This window comes from Megalops cyprinoides, chromosome 17 (assembly GCF_013368585.1).
Source record: "Megalops cyprinoides isolate fMegCyp1 chromosome 17, fMegCyp1.pri, whole genome shotgun sequence".
In the NCBI taxonomy this organism is placed as follows: domain Eukaryota; kingdom Metazoa; phylum Chordata; class Actinopteri; order Elopiformes; family Megalopidae; genus Megalops; species Megalops cyprinoides.
The window spans coordinates 12,305,355-12,323,440 of record NC_050599.1 but is presented as its reverse complement, the minus strand read 5'-3'; the positions used below and the strand labels follow the sequence as shown (position 1 = coordinate 12,323,440).

Here is an 18,086-nt window from a genome sequence, read left to right as displayed (position 1 = left end):
CAAGATGTAACACTCCAATTAATTTTTGGCTTCATGTTGATGTGAAAACGTGTTATGACTGAGAATAACTTATTTGAAGCAAATCAGAATTATTTACGCACAACTGTTAACACTGTTTAATGTCATATTGACAAGTTTATGACCGTTGGTGCAACATCAGTTCAAAGAAGAAAAATATGGAATTAACATCAAATTAACATTACATCCACATAACTGTTATTGTATATTTATTGTTAATGTTCTACGTCCCCATACCTTATGTTCCTGCTGTTGATTCATCATGAATTCAATGAGCAAACTAACGGTGGAACATTACATTTCAACACTAAATAAATGTTTTCTTTGACATTATCAGTGTCCACTTACAGTTCAGAATGTCCCTTTACACTTCTCTCTCTGACCAATGCACAGGACAGAAAGCCCTGCATCTCGTAGATGCAACTGTGCTGTGCTGTTCTGATGTACCAGTCATGTGGTTAAGTGCCTGACAGTACTCTATCTGACACACAGTGTACATTTTGTAGTTTGATCAAAGCTTTGTAAGTGAAATTAACACTGCAGGTGCCGTGCTGTGCGGTCAAAACTATGGGGAAGAACATTATGTGGAGCCAGCCGAAGAGGTTCCTGTGGACTGTTGTCCTGGACTGTGACTTAATCGCTGAACACATTCAGAAGGACACGGGGTGGGCAGGGTTCAGTAAGTGTGGTGGGTTGGAGAAGAGAGGGTAGGCTTTCTTCTGTATGCATTAAGGTATGCTCTGATAAATTGATAATGGAAGCTTTCAAAAGAGGGAGAAAGCACCCAATACAGAAATGTATGAACTTGGCAGAAATCCATTAGTGCTCATAGATGAACTCACAGAACTGCTCTGCTTGCATTACGTAAAGCCAGGATGGACACAATATGTGTACGTCATGGTTATCTAAAGTCTTTTGTCCAATGTGACTACTAGGTTTAGGGTTGTGTAAGACTGATTAGGAAATATTTAATCAGAGCATTGAACTCCTCCCTTCTATGGCAATGTGGTAATGTGTGACGATAAGAACTGTTTGAGGAAACATTCACGTTTTCTCCATAGGGAAGGAGAAAAAGAGGGAGGAGGCCAAATGAGAAGGAAGAACCACAGAGCAGGTCAATGAGGATGAGGAGGCCAATATGGCCAATACCTTCTAGCAAATAGGGAAAATTACCACAGAGTAAGATCCTCAATTGTTATTGTAACCAGTGCAGAGGTCAGTGGGTCAGAGTCAGAATGGCTGATCTGTACCCATAATGCAACACTGTCAGGGTACTGCTTTGTACAGCTGATGATAATTCCGGGGGTTTAGCGCCCAGTACATCCAGCAGATGGTAGTTCAGGGCTTTAGTGCCCCATACTCACAAACCCAAAGGACAAAGAAATACAAAGTGTTTCAAATCGCTGAAAGTAAATACAAATAAATATATTTGAAATGTCTGGTAAGGGCATGGGAGGGGATGGAATTGAATGAGATTGTATAACACATTTAAAGCAGCAGTCATTTGCAATACGTTTTTCCTTTTATTTGTACATATGCAGAATCACTAGATGAATATCTAGTGATTTAATGACAAGAGGATGTACGTCATGATCTTGAAATGTCTCAGAACATGATGTATGTTTGAACACCTATACATTGCCTGTGTGTATGAGTGTGAACGCAATCTTTAAAAGTTTGTTTAGCTTTTAAAATGATTAATCTAGAAAGAAATTACATAAAAGTGAAAGACTGATAATATAAAAACATTAAACGTGTCTAGAAAACAATTTTCCAATAAAGCAATAAAGATATAATAAGAGATAATAAAGACAGCATATCAGTTAATATACCAATATATCAGTTAAGAAAGGGAGAGAATAATGAACCTCATCATGCTATACAGACTGAGCCCCTGTGCCTTTCAATGCCAGGAACCTGTGAAGTTTTTGATCAAAGTCAATGGGCTTCTCTTCAGGTTCCTTGAATTTCTGCGTCATGGTTGATCCCAGGTAAGCTATAAGTTCACAGCTTTCCACAAAGCTGTCCAGTTTCTTCTTGTACTTCTTGCGAACGTAGTCAGGGTTTCTGGGATTAAATGCTAAAGGAACGAAATTGGATTATTATTTATTTATTTAGATTCAAAACCTGAGCTGTAAAATAAAAGCAGGCCTTTCCCCTGCGTTCACCAACATAAAAGCTGTTCACATACCCTTCAAATGATAAGCAAGGTAAAGAAGACCAGATGTCTTGACATTGAGGTATGGAAATTTCGGTTTCAAACATCCAACTGCTGTCATAGCTTTTATTACTTCTCTTGCCACTCCCTGTTAAAAGGCACAAAAACATAATTGAAAAGGAACAGCCTTTCACGGTAACAGCATGATAATGTATGTAACTATATATGTGGGACTGATATGGCCTCAGCATTATGTTAATAGTAAAAATGAAATCATTTCTGTTTTTCAGCAGAATTTATTAGACCCCACAGTAATAAAGCATAGACGACATAAGAAAACCGTAAACACAGACACTGTAAACGACAGAATTTCGAATCGACTTATTGAAAAAAGGCAGAAAAACAGATGAGGTCTGAATCAAGAGCAAATTAAGAATGCAGTACCTTCGTTCTGTCTATTATCACCTACAGAAGCTAAACGATTAGAGGAACATCCAGTTCAGGAAGGTTTTAGTTCCAAAATGGATTTTCTTCAGAGAACAATACCCATTCTTTCTTATAATGGCATTGACATCATGGACAGCTTAAGAACACAGGAATGTGGAAGAAGAAGATTTCCTGGCCTCTTCGTGTCAACTAATGTGTGGGAGTTCTGAAGCAAAATGGGTGTGCTTCTCTCAGGTGGTTGCTTTTTAACAGGGAGAGCTTTTTCTGTGAGCAAGCACACACACCCATGCACACCCTCACTCATATCCACGCCAACCTATTTTATTTAATTTATGGAACATATTGAGTATAATTATTATTATCAAAAATGTACCACCACTAGTCCCAGCTCTGTTGAGATACTTTTGAAGTGATTACCCTGGTAATGACAGCTCTGCTGCAATAAATGCTCTGCTTAACTGTGATCCCTGACATCTGTACTAATATCTGTAATACAATTTAGATGCCATGGGGGAAAGCTTCCATCCACATTTATGTAATTATCTGTTGTCATATGAGCCCTAGCAACAGAATCTCACCTGCTCCATGTACCCCAGCATTGGCAGTGAGGTGAGCAGCACAGGTTCCTTCATTGGTGGGAGTTTATGTGGGAGCTTCTGGTTCCAGTAAGTCTCAGGTGACCTATTGATGCACATACAAAGCTAAGCTCAGATCAGCACTCCAAGGTATTTGCTGCTACATTGGGCCAGGTTCACAAACGTTACCTCAAGAACTTCTGCTGCTTTTCCTCATCCTCAAAAATGTAGATCCTCTCCCTGTATTCAGCAGCATACTCCGAGTTTCCACGCACAAGAGCTTCATATCTAAGAACAATCACACCGTTCAAAAGTTTAACCGCATAGTGTGCTTGTTCAGTTCAGCTTTCTACTACTTCTCATTACTCGGAAGGCCCGAGCCATTCAAAGAAATCACATTTATTGCGTAAAAAATGCATTATGCATTACGCAAGGGATCACTGATGACCATCTTACTCATCTGTTGGTCAAGATATGTGGATAATGATAAGAAGCTAAGTGGGTTACAACAAGGGCTGTTGCTCTTATCATATAAATAATTCACAATATCTCAGGGAATATCTTACTATTTTTCACCGTTGCCATGCATTACAGTGTGCCCACAGTTGTACCTTTGCTGTCCATCCAGGAAGGTGACTGGGCAGTACCCCTTCATTTCAACCTGCTGGGGGAACCTGGCCTTCACCTGTGGAGCAGTCAGCTTTTTTGGCAGCATGTGAGGGGGGGGGAGAGGATGGGGGCAGCCCGGGGGCACATACTGCTCCGGGCTCTCCAGGAATTTCTTTTAGGAGAAAAAGAACATTATGACATTATAGTAATCATTAATGGAAATGTAGGTTTGTGTCTGCCTTTAGTGTCAAGCAGGAGTAACACACTCTGGACCAGGACGGCCACCATTTCCAGCTTTTTTTAAACACTCTCAGAACTGGAGGAAGGAAGCTAAGGTGATCAAGGCAATGGTTTGTTTAGTCAGATGGTTAGGTAACTCAGAAAACAAAAGCCTGTAAAAACACTGACACCACCGGGTCCATTGCTGAAAGGCTCTAAATCGGGATGTACCTCTAAGGACTCCTTGGATGCCATTTTGTAGTAGCGCCCCCGGAACTCCGCCGCAAGCTCCAGGGACAGTGTGTGAGAACAGTCCACCAGCTGGTGGTGGAGGGCCAAGCTGACCGGGCAGTACTGGCCAAACTCTCCCAGTCTGGACTGAAGTTCTTTAGGAGTGATACACAGCCGGTCAATGCTGGCTGCCTGCCCTGAACAGATGAGAAGAAGATGAGACAAAAAGCACCATAGTGTGAGATGCAGAGTGTGCAAATTCTCCCCTTCCTGAACAAAAAACACATGCCCGGATGAGCTAAAGTGAAGGTATATTTCTCATAATAACATGATTCTTAGTGAAATGAAGATGAACATTAATAAATGGTAGGCCCCGGGTACGTCTTACCTGACCTTATCCTTTCCAGGTAAGTCTCAACGTGTCTCATACTTGTTCTGGTCTCCTCTAGAACTTTACTCCACACCCACCACTTGCTCCTAAGTCCATCTACTGAGACCCAGTTCTGGTACAGCTCCTGATAGTGCTCTCTCACATCCACCACCTCCCGCTTGTAATTAGAGTTACGGATGTTGAGAATTTGGGGACTGTCATGCAGTGGGTAGGGTCTGTACGTGAAACACAGACTATGGGTGTCATTCACTCACACACCATTTGTTGATTATACACAGAAAATGGAACGCATTTCACCCAGTATCGACTGATAAAACTATGGGCTGCCCTAAACAAGTTGACATGCAGCTGAAACTTTAAAAAATTAGTCAAACTGGCATGGTTTGATGCTTTAGGGAAAACACTGATTGTTTCATCCACCTGTTGAACACATGGTTTGCTTACATGGTGCAGAAAGATGATAAGACAGTAGACAGGTGAATATAATTCTCACCTGGAAAGCTTCATTTTATCTGCAAGCCCCCTCTTTAGAACTTCCACTGTGTCCAGTTGCAGCTCAATCACCCTCACTGGTATAATACCGTGAGTTTCCATTAGGTCTGCTTGCTTCTTTGTCATGGGGTAACCATCGAGGATGAATCTGCGAAGAGACACACCATATCGAACACATAGTAAGACCATCACAGTCTAGGTTAAGACAGTGTGGCCAAGGCATCAAGGCTTTGTGATATTCTGACTTAAAGCTCATATATGCTTCCGTCCTCTTCATCCTTTCATCTTTTACTCCCCCCTAGAGGACAGCTGAGGTCAATGACAAAAGTTAAAAGGCATCTAAGGTTAATGCAGAACCAAAAAATATTTGGTTGGAATTACCAAGCTATTTTAAATCATCCTTAAAGACTGCGGAAATGGTGTATGCTTAGCACATCCAACTGAACACTAATTCTTGGGTTAATCTGCAGATACTTATTGCCTTAGTCCAGAAACCATACAATGTGCTGCATGCTCCGATTAGAAATATTATGTGATAAATAATAACTGTGAGGTCATTTTCTCATGTTTGTTGGAACAGTCCTAGTGTCCTACTTGGATCGCTACAAAGCCAAAGCATACAGATTATTGGTACCAGATACCATACAATGTGCAGCAGGCTGCAATTAGAAATATTATGTGATAAATAATAACTGTGAGGTCACTTTCTCATGCTTGTTGGAACAGTCCTAGTGTCCTAGTTGGAGCGATACAGAGCCAAAGCATACGGATTATTTATGGAACTGAAAGGCCCAGATGGCTCCTCCAAGTAAAGTCATAAGCTAAAAATGGACCACTCAATAAACACCATTGCATAAGAAAGTGAAGAATGCCTTCAAATGGGAGGACTGGATAAACTCTTACCCTCTAGTGCTGCAGACAGGGTTCATCAAGGCTACATCCAAGCAATGCACAGCAAGTTCGTCTGGGACAGTCAAGCCTTGAGACAGATGTTTCAGCATCTGAGTGGCCAACTCAGTCTGTGTCTGACTGGTCAACACTGACCTCATGGCCTCTCCAATTGAGAGCCGTTGGAGGCCATATTCACTGGCAAACCTCTTGGCAACTGGACAGAAAAACAGCATAAAATGGAAAGAGCAAAAGAAATGTTTCACTTCTAAAGATGTCCATACACCAGGGGAAAAGAAATGTACAAATCTACTTTTACAGTTATCTGTAAAGTCTGGTCACACGATGCCAAGTTGAAAATCAATTTCACATATTCAGAATAAATTTCACATATGCTCTACCTGTGGTTTTTCCAGATTTAGGTGGACCAATGACTGCAATTTTGATCGGAAGGGACGGTTTGGGTTTGGGCTGCCGTAGATATTTTATGGGGTTGAGCATAAATTTGTTGCGAGTCTCTTTGGACAAAAAGAAATATATGAACTGGTGGAAGAGCACAGGAAAGGTGGGGATCAGGGGACCCTGGACTGGCTGAATCAGGTCTCCTTCACTGTACTGCAAAGATGAAAGAAGTCTTCAGTTACCACACGTGAAGTATAGACAGAAGATGCCAGATCTGACAGGAATCCTAGTTAAGCCAACCTCAAGGCAATTTAAACAAGCATACAGTAGATGTGAGAAAAAAACAGACCAACCTGGACCATCATTTAATCCATCAAGCAACTAACTGAAATTGTGCCTTATGAATGGAATATGAGAAACCATAAATAAACAGGTACAGCTGAGGGAAAGGAGCCAACACAGAAGGCTGTCCAATCATATTTCCCCACATCCAGGGCAGTGATGTATTCAATGAGAGAGGGCAGATATGAAGACAGTGAAAACGGACACTAAAATCCTCACCCTAACAGGGTCCCAGCACCCAAAGGCACTGTGGTATTTGTAGTTGAGATGTAGAAGCTTGCGTGCGAGGCTGGCACTCAGTGGCTGACACTTCTCAAAGAGAGCCTCTCTGTCATCCACTAGGGCCCTCAGTTTCTGACGCATCTGATAGCTGACGACATGGGGCTTTCGCCCAGCACTGACTGAGATCCTGGGAATCTGATGGTCCGCTAAGAGGTCCTAAAAGAAGAAACAAGAGCTAATATCACATCCATAATATGATTTAGTCCACCAGATTTAGCTTAAAAGATGATACAGTATGTCTACTGTATACCGTCCATGATTGTTTTTACTCTTGTCTTTCTGTGCCCAACTGGGTGTCTTGAAAAACAGCCTTTTCAAATGTTTGTCAAAACAGACTTTCTCCATAAATTGTTGTTCACATGTAACGAACACCAAAGTGCACTATTAAAGCAAGTGGATGAGCTTGTTCAGTGCCCTGTACCATCGTCCTCTGGAGGTTGTTGTCATCATTCTCGAATCTCTCCTCTATCTCCATCTCTAGACGCTCCTCTGCGGCAGCCTCTGTTTCTTCGTCCTCCCCCTCCTCCTCTTCCTCTGGGGGAAACTCCTCCAGCAGGAGGGCCTCGATCTCATCTTCTATCTCCTCCATCTCCCTGTTAGTCTCATCGTCCTCTTCATCATCTTCTTCTTCCTGCTCCTCCTGCGCGACATTCACAGCAAAGGACGAGTTACCATCGGTAAACCACAAACAAAAACAGAAGAAAGGCTGTGATCCAGCGCTGATCAAAACCAGTTTACAGTTCAGCTTTAATAATGCAAATAATAATGATTAGGAATCTCAACTTGACTAACTTTACATTACATACATTACATTACACATCATTCCCTACTTATTCCATGTATGTATCCTGGACTACTGTTGTTGTTTGTTGTAATACTACTGTTGCATGGTATTTGTTGTCACTTTGACATTGTGTGCAAGCACTATGAGAGACATTGGAACTGTAGTCAAATTCCTTGTATTTGTAAAAGCACGCTTGGCAAATAAAGTCCAATTCTGATTCTGATTCTGATTTTGACATAATGGGGAAATTTGCTTTTAAAACAAATATCCCTTACCTTTGCTGGCAGTTGTTTACCAGTATGTTCAGCCCAAAGTTCAGCTCTTCTTTTGGCAATCGCTTCCTCCTACGTTCAAACAAGGGGCAATTCTCAGCTGTTTGATAATTGGTGGTGTTCAAGTGTTTTACAGATGTTGATTTTGCCTGGGCCTCGCAATGCCTGGCCCTGCCATGGCTCCATGCTCACCCTGATCTTACGCTTGATCTCCCGCACTTTCCTCTGGAGCTCCAGCCTCCGGTCCCTCCTCTCTCTCCAGCGCTCCAGCCTCGGGGGCAGCTGACGCTTCAGCACGTCCGTCACCTCCACAGACATGACCAGCGCCGCGTCCGGGAAGAGGCAGCGCTGCACCAGGTACTGCACCTCCTCCTGGTTCTGGGGAAACCCCTCCAGGATGAAACCTGTGGACCTGCGGGGGAAAGCAAGCCAAGCTCATCAGCTACACTGCACAGCTTCAGTCATGGGAAATATGTGGCAGGACCCTTCTTTCTTATGCAAGCAAGGCAGGGTTACAAATAAATGGGTAAATGGGTCTTTCTTTGGCAGCTGAAAGGATGACAGACCTATCTCCTATTACCTGTAAGGCTCCTCCTCCCACCATTGAGGGAGGACCATGTCCAAAACCTCTGGGGGCAGAGGTTCGCCATTAGACAGGTATGACTTGATCGCCTCCTCCTCGGGAGTCAGCACAGTGTCCTATCCAACACGGAAAAGATCGTTCAAGGGATCATTACAAAGATGACAGAACATGTGCAAGCACATTTTTTTATAATTCTCATACCTTCAGTGGAAATCTTCACTGTATCAATATGTATACAATTTACACAATGACACATTTATGAATATTAATATGAAGCAGAAGCATGTTGGACTACAGATATGTAATAATGCCTGCATACTTTTATGGTGATAGAGGCAGGAAATAGCTAGAGATCAGTGTTCTACACCTCTGCAGTGGCTTCCTGTGGGCTGTTCTTGCCACTGTCTGAGGTCTCCAAGTCAGTAGGGGGCACCACATCCTCAGCCTGTAGCAGGGTCTCCATAGACAACTCTTCTGTAGGCTCCGTATCATCAGCATATGGGATCTGCGTCAGAGTCTTACTGATGATCAGTTCCTGAAGTCGTTCACGAAACTGGATGTGGAAAATGCCCAGTTCATTGGCCAGCCATCGGCCGTGTGTGGTTTTCCCAGAACCACGAGTGCCTAGTAACAATATCCTCAGAGCTGGAGCCTTGGGCATCAAGGATATGAGAAAAAAGCCATTCATGAATATACATTGAGTCATTTCATACAATTAGTTTGACCAGTTATGCAATCATTCTTTTTGGCATTTCCAAATCAGTAAGTCATTTTGGATTCAACGTTTTAGTCAATACTGACTAATTTTGGCACAATACTATGAATTAAAGCAAAAAGCCCCAAGACATCTACATTATATAACTTGCTACTAATACATCATGACTTTCTTGGTTTAGGAACAAGGATTATCATGAGTGGCTTTTTGAGTTTTTTGAGATGTTATAGCGAAATGACTAAAATCCATCATGTATGTAATATTTACTTGATCTGTGTTTTCTTACCTTCAGGAGCTGGGTGTGGGAGACATACTCCTCTGGGTTGTGCAGAAATTTGTCACGGGCCTCTGTGCTGGAAAGGTAGTAAGCCCTCTCTCGGTACTTTGCAGCGCAGTCATCCGTACACGGCATAAGGATGCCGCTCTCCTTCAGAATCACTGGGCAAAAGTGCTGAAAGGCTCCTAATAACCTCTTGGAGGAGGCTGTCTCTTCCTTCAAACAGCAGAAATATAGTGAGCAGGAATTGGGCAATCACTTTATGTAAAAAGGTGTTAATAAATCTCTATGTCTATGTCTTGCATGTTAAAGATAGCAGGTGGACATGTGTCACCTCCGACTCTTGCTCCTCCTCATCCTCCATCTCCTCTGCCCTCTCCCAGTCTGTCATGGCCTGGGCATCCTCCTCTTCCTCATCCAGGTCTGCTCCAGTCAGCTCCCAGGCAGCATACTTAAAAGGCCCTGCCAACAGGCAGTCAGTGCAAGCCGTTCTATGCCACATGTCAAAACTGACAAAAATCAAAACTGACATGCACAGATACATACAAACACACAGACATATTGGCACATACAGACACAAAGAAACACACAGACACATATACACACACAAATGCACGCATACAGAGAGAAAGAAACACTGGGACAGACACACACTAATCAAGTCTAATCTGATCTAGCAGCCACTCACTCTCCATCTGGTAGACAACCTCGCTCAGAAGATCCTCTGGTGTTTTTCCTGATATTTCTACTATGCTGTAACTTCCAGTGATGGAGGACTGCGTGCTCTCCCAGTCCAGCCAAAATTGTTTCACCTGCTGTCTGAAGACGTTCATCTCTGGCCCATCCGGATAGCCATTCTCCCACACTGTTGGCAACGTTACTTCTCCTACAAGTCCAGGCATGGGATGTGAACTTCAATGATATTCTTACAGTTTATTTTGGCAAAACACTACAAGATATCAGAATATTTCAAACTTCCTTTGTTTTACAGATCTTCTATACAATATGCATTTCTAAAACAGTAATATTCATACTGCCTTACCTTCATCTTTTATTCCAGTGACAGCTGACTCAGCTCCATTGCCATCATCATTGTCTGACCTGGCTAAGCTGTCTGTGATAAAAGGGGTGTAAGTGGCCAATTTGAACACTTGTTACACGCTTCCAAGCGTTCCTAATGATCCATGTGAATTGGGACACCAGAGGAGGTAAGTGAAGCAAACGGGTTACTGGAGGATCAGAACTCACAAATTACTCTCCATAGTTACACAATAAAAAAATGGGTCAGAGGTAAATGGAGTCCATCAATTTTGGCCTACCCCTATCCCCCTGTGAAGGACATCTCGACACAATTCTCCATTTCACAGCATACAGTGTGATCCCCATTCTGCCTCCTTACACGAGTTACCTTCCCAGAATCATGATAAAGTTTCACACAGAGGGAAAGAAGAAAGGAAGAAACAACCAAGAACAAACAGCTACGCGAATGAAAAATCTAGCTTGATCCTCAAACCTATACATTGCTGTCTATAAGCATGAATTACACCCATGCCTGCTTATATAGGACAGGATTGCAGATCACTGTGTCTGAGCAGGATGAAGAGACTCCATGCACTACTGTGAAGTGGCATAGTTAATCATTTGCATGGCTGGTCAGGTAGCTACCTTTACATTTTTTTAATACAATGCCCTATATATTCGTAGGAGTAGGCTACATAGGACTTCTTCTCATCTGATTATATCTTGTGCTACACACACTCCCTTTGTGAAGACTGGGGTACAGGTTGTGACCCAGTTTTATCAGTGTGATTAAGTCCACTGAGTTACAGGACTGCAGTGATACCTTCTGTCTCCTCTGGCACAGCCTCCAGTTTGGTGGGACCTCCAGCAGCCTTAGACTCAGAACCCTGCAAGTGCTGCCTGTGGGATCCACAAAAAAGAGAATCAAAGCAAAACATTCTCAAACATAGTAACAAGGATGGGGCTAAAATTCACACCACACCTTATTATCAACCTAACCCTGAGGGTACTGAATATGTCTGTCCCTGTCTTTCTGTTTGTCTGCGAGTATAGCTCCTAAATCCTTCTTTCCTTTAAAATCATCATGCATGGAGGAGTCGATTCATGGACACAGTCTTCAACAGGTCCCCCCTCTGCAAATTGGGCCTACTGTAGTGATGAAAATCAATCAATATATCACAGATGTGAGGCCACGGGGCATCTTCAATTACATAAATTGCCCCCAGAAAGGAGCTGACTCAAAGGGGCGAAGGTGCACCCGCTCGGTCTGTGAATTTCTCAGAATCCCGGGCGGTATGTTCCACCCCCTCACCCCGTCTCACTCACATTGCCTCCTGCATCTCCAGCGCTTTCTGTCTTTCCTCCTCTCTAATCCTTTTTCTGATTGCAGCGTCAACCTCTTCTTTGTGGCACTCGTAGATCCGCATCAGTAATGTTTTTCCTAATGGACATGTTAGACCATTAATGTAACAGTACTGGCGGAATAGAGTGATGACAGCAGCTTATGAACTACACATGAACAAACTTCAAAAACATTTCAGAAGCATCGCCAGACATTATGGTCATACTAGATACGTAAAACAATTAGATATTGAAGTATTTTGGGCTAACTAGGTTCCCAATAAGACAGAGAACAGTAGGCGATGACATGCAGGGTCCTTGAAAAGCTGTCAACTGCAAAGATATCACCGTCATTGTCCAAGTGTATTGGACCTGAAATCCACCTACCCTCTCCATCACTGTCCTTCAAGCAGAATATCATGTCTGGCATGAGCTCGGCCTCCTGTGCTGATGCCAGCTGAGTCCAGTTTTTTGGAAAGCCATCCAGCACCCATCCTCGTTTTGTCTGATCTTCAGCTGCAGAGGATTCAATCTGGAATAATACATTATTACATTACATTAATGTCATTTTAGTAGACACTCTTATCCAGAGCGACTTACAAATTTTACATGTCATCCATTTATAGAGCTGGAAATTTACTGAGGCAATTGTGGGCTAAGTACCTTGTCCAAGGGTACAGCAGCAGTGCCCCAGCTGGGAATCGAACCAGAAACCTTCCAGTTACGAGCCCTGCTCCTTACCACTATATTACACTGCCGCCCCACAAAGTTCTTTGAACCTTGAGCTCCCGAATCTCTGCACCATGTATATATTGTCTGTCATGCTTTGACACGTCTAACTGCCATCTGGTCTCCCATGATTGAGAATCTTGGTGTAAGCTGAGCATGTGTATGGGCATACCTCTTTAATGTGCTTCTCCAGCACCTCTGCGTACAGCTCTGGGGTAGGCGGGATGGCAGTCAGCTCTGCCTCTTTCAGAGCATCCCTCACCATAGACTGCACCAAGGGATGCTGGGACGTCACCTCCAACCCTGCAACAACAGCAGAGCTAACTTCATCGCTACACCCATTTAAAAGACGCCAAGATAGAACTAGACAACTCTGACCATTTTGAATGTGGAGATGAGTAATACTTTCCTACAAGAAATTGGCCAATTAAGGCCTCCAGTAATGACAAAGGGAAGGGAGGTGTATTTAGAGGGTGAATTAATCTTGTGGTCTGTGAATGATGCTAGGTTCCTCACGTAGGCCCTACAGTTGGACTGGCGCATATGGATACGGCTTCATTCTGAGAAAATAAGCTTCCTGTGCATCCTCTGTGTACAGGGTCACTGTTAATACTGACTCTCATTGTTGGAGGATAAACCCCATTGTATCCAGCACAAGGACAGTATACTGCAACATGACAGTAACAAAATAGCTATGACTTTGAAAATAAAGTGGGAGCAGCTACTTTTCTCTAAGAGACTACTCACCTTCTTCACTCTTCACACTGGAGGACAGTACACCTGCATCTGCTGCGTCTGTTGAAAATAGGACACAATTCGCAAAAAATCATGTGTTCAGCGTGTGTTCAGAATTTGCCCTCAGACAAATGAACACAGATGAATACAGAGAAACAGACTGTGGACTCACTCAAATCATCCTGTTTTCCAGTAAGGCCTTGATCAGACGCACTGCTGCCAGGCTCACCTTTCTCGCCTATGTTTGACAAATCGTTCTCTGCAAGATTACAAATTTACAGTGAAATGTTTCAATTTTGCACTGTGGTATTAAATGTTTCTGAGCTGATCCTAAACCCTACATGTGTTCTTCACTGGCAACCTGCAGCCTCGGTCACCTGTTCTGTTCGAGGATTCCAGCTGCATCTTGACTTTTTCGATTGCGGCAGCCGTTGCCTCCTCCCGAACTTTCTCCAGCATTGTCTCTTGGGCCTGGGCAATCCTTGGCTTCATCAGGGCCTCCATGTCCACCACCTTAGAGCCGTAGTGACTGGCGATTAAATGGCAAAGCGTCGTCTTCCCTGACAGCGAGGGGCCCACCACGGCTACTTTGCACGGGGGTCGCGGCATTGGAGGGAGGAGGTAGCGGCGTGGGTTTACCAGAAACTTCTGCAGGGCTTCCTGGGAGGACAGGATGTAAATCTTATCCAGGAATCTAAAGGAGACAGACATTTAATCAGTGAATTATCACTATCATTAACAAAAATGTTGGTACTTTTGTTTCAAGTTACTTTACATTATTATGTTATTGTCATTTAGCAGATGTTCTTACCCAGAGCAACTTACATAGGTTACAGTTATGTTATCCATTTATACAGCTGAATATATACTGAGGCAATTCTGGGTTAAGTATCTTTCCCAAGGGTACATCAGCAGTGCCCCACAGGGCACTGAACTAGAAACCTTTCAGTTATGAGCCTTTCTCCCTACCACTATGCTACACTGCTGTCCAGTTGACAGAAAGTCGTCAAAACCATGTGTCTGCAGGGTTGCTCATAAAGACAATGCACTTAACCCAACAGAAAACTCTTGTTTCCCCTTGGTGATCTTCCCTTCTTTGAGGGCTACAGGACAGGCATGCCCCCAGCGGCTCCGCCTCCACCTAAACCCGGGGGCCACAGTCTTACTGCCAGAGAGAGTGCGCAGCAGCTCCTCCTACAGGTTAGCAGGAGAACACACAGATGTATCATGGATTAAACCAGTCAGGGCTGTAACACAATCTGAAACTGCAAATGTACCTCACATTTCAAAGATTATTATGCTTGTTAGCCGATGAAATTACTACCAGTAAAGTGTACAGTTACTGAAAGCTATGCTGTGTACATTGCATATATGTATAGTGTGTTGTCTTTGCTTGTCAGATTATCCTATATTCTCTAATACGTCTGGAAGTGGTAACATCGTCTGTAGTTTCATAAACTGTGGAGTAACTGAACACATCAAAGCTGCTCACGGTGTCCATCTCATCTGAGGCCTCCTCCTCCTCCGTCTGCATCAGTCGGATGGGCACCGCAGCTCTCCTTATCGCCATGGACTCCAAACGGGACATCACCGACTGCCCCGTGGACACAGTGTGGTCACCGTTGTGGAGGGAACCGTTAAACGAGGGCTGGTTAATGGCTAGCAAATGGTTTCATTGAAAACATAGGGTAGGTGATCTATCAAATGCATTGCTGTAAAATATAGGGTCTGATGCCAGGACCCAAGTCTCACCACAAAAAGCTCTCCAGGGTCGCTGTTTCCGTCCAGCTCGAAAACACAGAGGGGATCATGGCCCACCATATAATCCTGGAGACCAACAAAAAAAGGTTACAGCTAAATAACAGTAATCACAAAATCCATTTACATTAAAGACATAATTTTACCTGTTCTTAATGCCTTACCTCTAAAAGCCTGAGCATGGTGTCTTTGTACAGAAGAATCCTTTTATGAGCATTTTCTGGGATGTTTTCTGGCAATCGGACAAGTTGTGAGATCAGTTCACTCTGAAGTTCTTTGTCTTCAATCTATAATAATTAAATAAAATACATTAATACATTGCCTTTAAGCAAGTCTAAAAATAAGAATTTGAAGTGTCACACAGCATTTTGAATAAAATCCAAGACCACTGAATGAGACCAACAAGACACTATTTGTACCTACAACAAAATGGTGTCTATTTCATCTGCAGCAAACCACAAAAATCTTCAGTACTATATAGATATGAGCTCTGCCCTACCAACAGATAACAATAGACTTGTCTTTTTGTTTAACTGAACGGGGTCCATCTGTTTTAACTAAGATGAACTAACAGGTTAAAATGACTCTGCAACTATGTGATTCGAACCCTGTTTGTTTTAAACCATATGCTCTAAGCAGTAATCTCTTTCTGTGTTTTTAGTAGGAATTTTTGTGTTTTTTGTTTTTCACTTTTATCCAAAGGTGAACAGATTATTAAGATTCCTGTCAATTTTTAATCACAGACAGTGATCTTATGGCTCCAAAGCAAGGAAAGGGTCCTTAAAATATATAAATACACAGTGAAACAAATGACTATTGCTGATTCAGGGCGACAACACATTCCAAGACTCTATAGGATCACCTCCTCTTCTGCCTCCTCTATCGGCTCTTCTTCCTCTTCTTCCTCCTCCTCATCCTCCTCTCCATAGCTCCTTTTCTTTTGTGTGCCCTTTTTGATGGGGTCCCACTCTTCCTTCTGGAAGACCCGGCCTGTCTCAGGATGCTGCCGCTGGCCACTGAGCCGTTGCACCAGGTCTCGGTCAGCACACTAAAGGCAGCATGGGAATCATGGGCCATCACAACACTGATCCAACACAAGGAAGTACCACAGCTCACTTCGGTCTTCCTATCATAAAACACTTAGCAGGTGATTTCTCATATGTAATGGACCATATCATTATGTGTGCTACTTTCATGCAGTATGTTAGCAAAAGGATTTGCAACCAAATGAAACATTAAGAAAAATGGTGATACACAGGAGAACAATAGTGAAAGGCATGAGAGGGGAGATGCACCTTAATATTTATGATGAAATCTGGTGACAGTGCTAGTTTTTTTATAAGCTCTATCTGTTCCGATATCTTCAGGTAGTCCTCCGACAGTGAGGGAAGGCAGCTCAGAACATATCCTAAGAAGCAATATTCCTGTTATTGCAAAACAGTGGCAAACTTTCTGCTCAAATTCATGAGCAGCATTTTTGAATGATTTTCAGAAGTGATTGAAAATACTGTGAAACAAAGATTTGAATACCGTAATGTTCCACCTCAGGTGACTGGAGCTTATTAAGAATCAATCTGAAAACCATTTCCTCAGGAAGACTCTTCCCCTCATTAAGAATCTCTAAAATCTAGAACACAGAACAAGTATGCAGTGCATGAAACACACAAATACTTACAGCAAAATTAGATCACGACAATGTCAAGGTTGTTCAATTTACTTATTTAACATTAAAAGGCAGTTACAGTTACAATTTTGCTTTTTGCATGGGCTCACTATTTATTGATTCTATTTTGCTAATATTCAACACAGAACCAAACTGAATCCTTCAGCACGCTTACCACAGCATCAAACATGTATGTGTTAATGTTACTAACCTTTAATCCTTCCTCTGTTTGATTTGAAATGTGATAACTGAGGAGTTCTGTATCTGAAAATAATTTATAAAGACAGGTAAAATACATAGGCAATGTCTAATACATTCATGCGGTGAATAACAAACAATGGTATCAATAGGATACTTACCATCAATAAGTATACACTTCCAAGACTGGGATATTTTTTTGGCAAGTGTTGATTTTCCCAGTCCCTTTGTGAAAAAGACAGTAAGCAGTATTTAACTCATAGCATTTCCTTTGAAACAAAATCAACTATATTCTCTGAGGCAAAGTAAAGCATGTAAATTTGCCCACTTTACACAAAACGAAATGGCTTGATAGGGTGTAGGCCTATATATTATACACCCATAATATAAAATATTATATAGTAGGAAAGGTTCTTATATCCTTATAATGACCTTGGTGACTGTTGAGAACCAAGTAAGCTTTATGTTTAAAAGTTGAGATCATTTTTAACACAGCCATCTAAGGTAAACACATAGGTGGATCTCTCTCTTGGTCTGTCATGCACGCAGGAAAAAAACAGCCTACGTAATAAAACGCTCCATAACAGAATTAATTCCCCAGAATGTGTCCACAATAAACTCCTGACATCTGGCTCCAAACATGGGGAAAATTTAAGTCAATACCCACTCAAAGGGTTGTATGTGTCAAGTTGATGGAAGCCAATTTCTTGATTTGTGGATGACTTATTTCTCCAGTTACCCAGATAAAAAGAGAAAAAAAAGCACAAATGATATTGACAACTTACTGGCTTTCCAATAATGATGAAACAAGCTGGTTTTTCAAGAAGACGCTCTCTCTCTGCCTCATCCTCAATGAGGTTGTCAGCAAGAGAGATCATATCCGAGTTTCCTTCAGGTACAACGGAGCACATTTTTTCCTAAAATGAAAGACAGACAGACAAGACTTCATAAAAAGAC

The 18,086-nt window shown here is 42.4% G+C and overlaps 1 protein-coding gene across 1 annotated transcript; it reads right to left on the bottom strand.

Annotated features, from left to right (window-relative positions):
* Window positions 1-1,895: 1,895 nt before the first annotated feature.
* On the bottom strand, window positions 1,896-18,007 carry ak9 (adenylate kinase 9). Its single transcript, XM_036550247.1, has 34 exons — window positions 17,915-18,007; window positions 17,291-17,354; window positions 17,143-17,195; window positions 16,799-16,895; window positions 16,564-16,676; window positions 16,131-16,316; window positions 15,433-15,555; window positions 15,263-15,337; window positions 15,003-15,104; window positions 14,565-14,704; window positions 13,888-14,204; window positions 12,948-13,078; window positions 12,434-12,578; window positions 12,032-12,146; window positions 11,529-11,605; window positions 10,374-10,571; window positions 10,020-10,147; window positions 9,695-9,901; window positions 9,061-9,345; window positions 8,691-8,809; window positions 8,303-8,522; window positions 8,114-8,182; window positions 7,476-7,694; window positions 6,992-7,210; window positions 6,430-6,643; window positions 6,044-6,245; window positions 5,142-5,288; window positions 4,646-4,863; window positions 4,258-4,454; window positions 3,810-3,979; window positions 3,388-3,486; window positions 3,202-3,304; window positions 2,210-2,324; window positions 1,896-2,098 (listed from the first exon to the last, which is right to left on the bottom strand). Exons 1-34 carry the CDS (start codon window positions 18,005-18,007, stop codon window positions 1,896-1,898), a joined length of 5,163 nt encoding a protein of 1,720 aa, XP_036406140.1.
* Window positions 18,008-18,086: the final 79 nt, after the last annotated feature.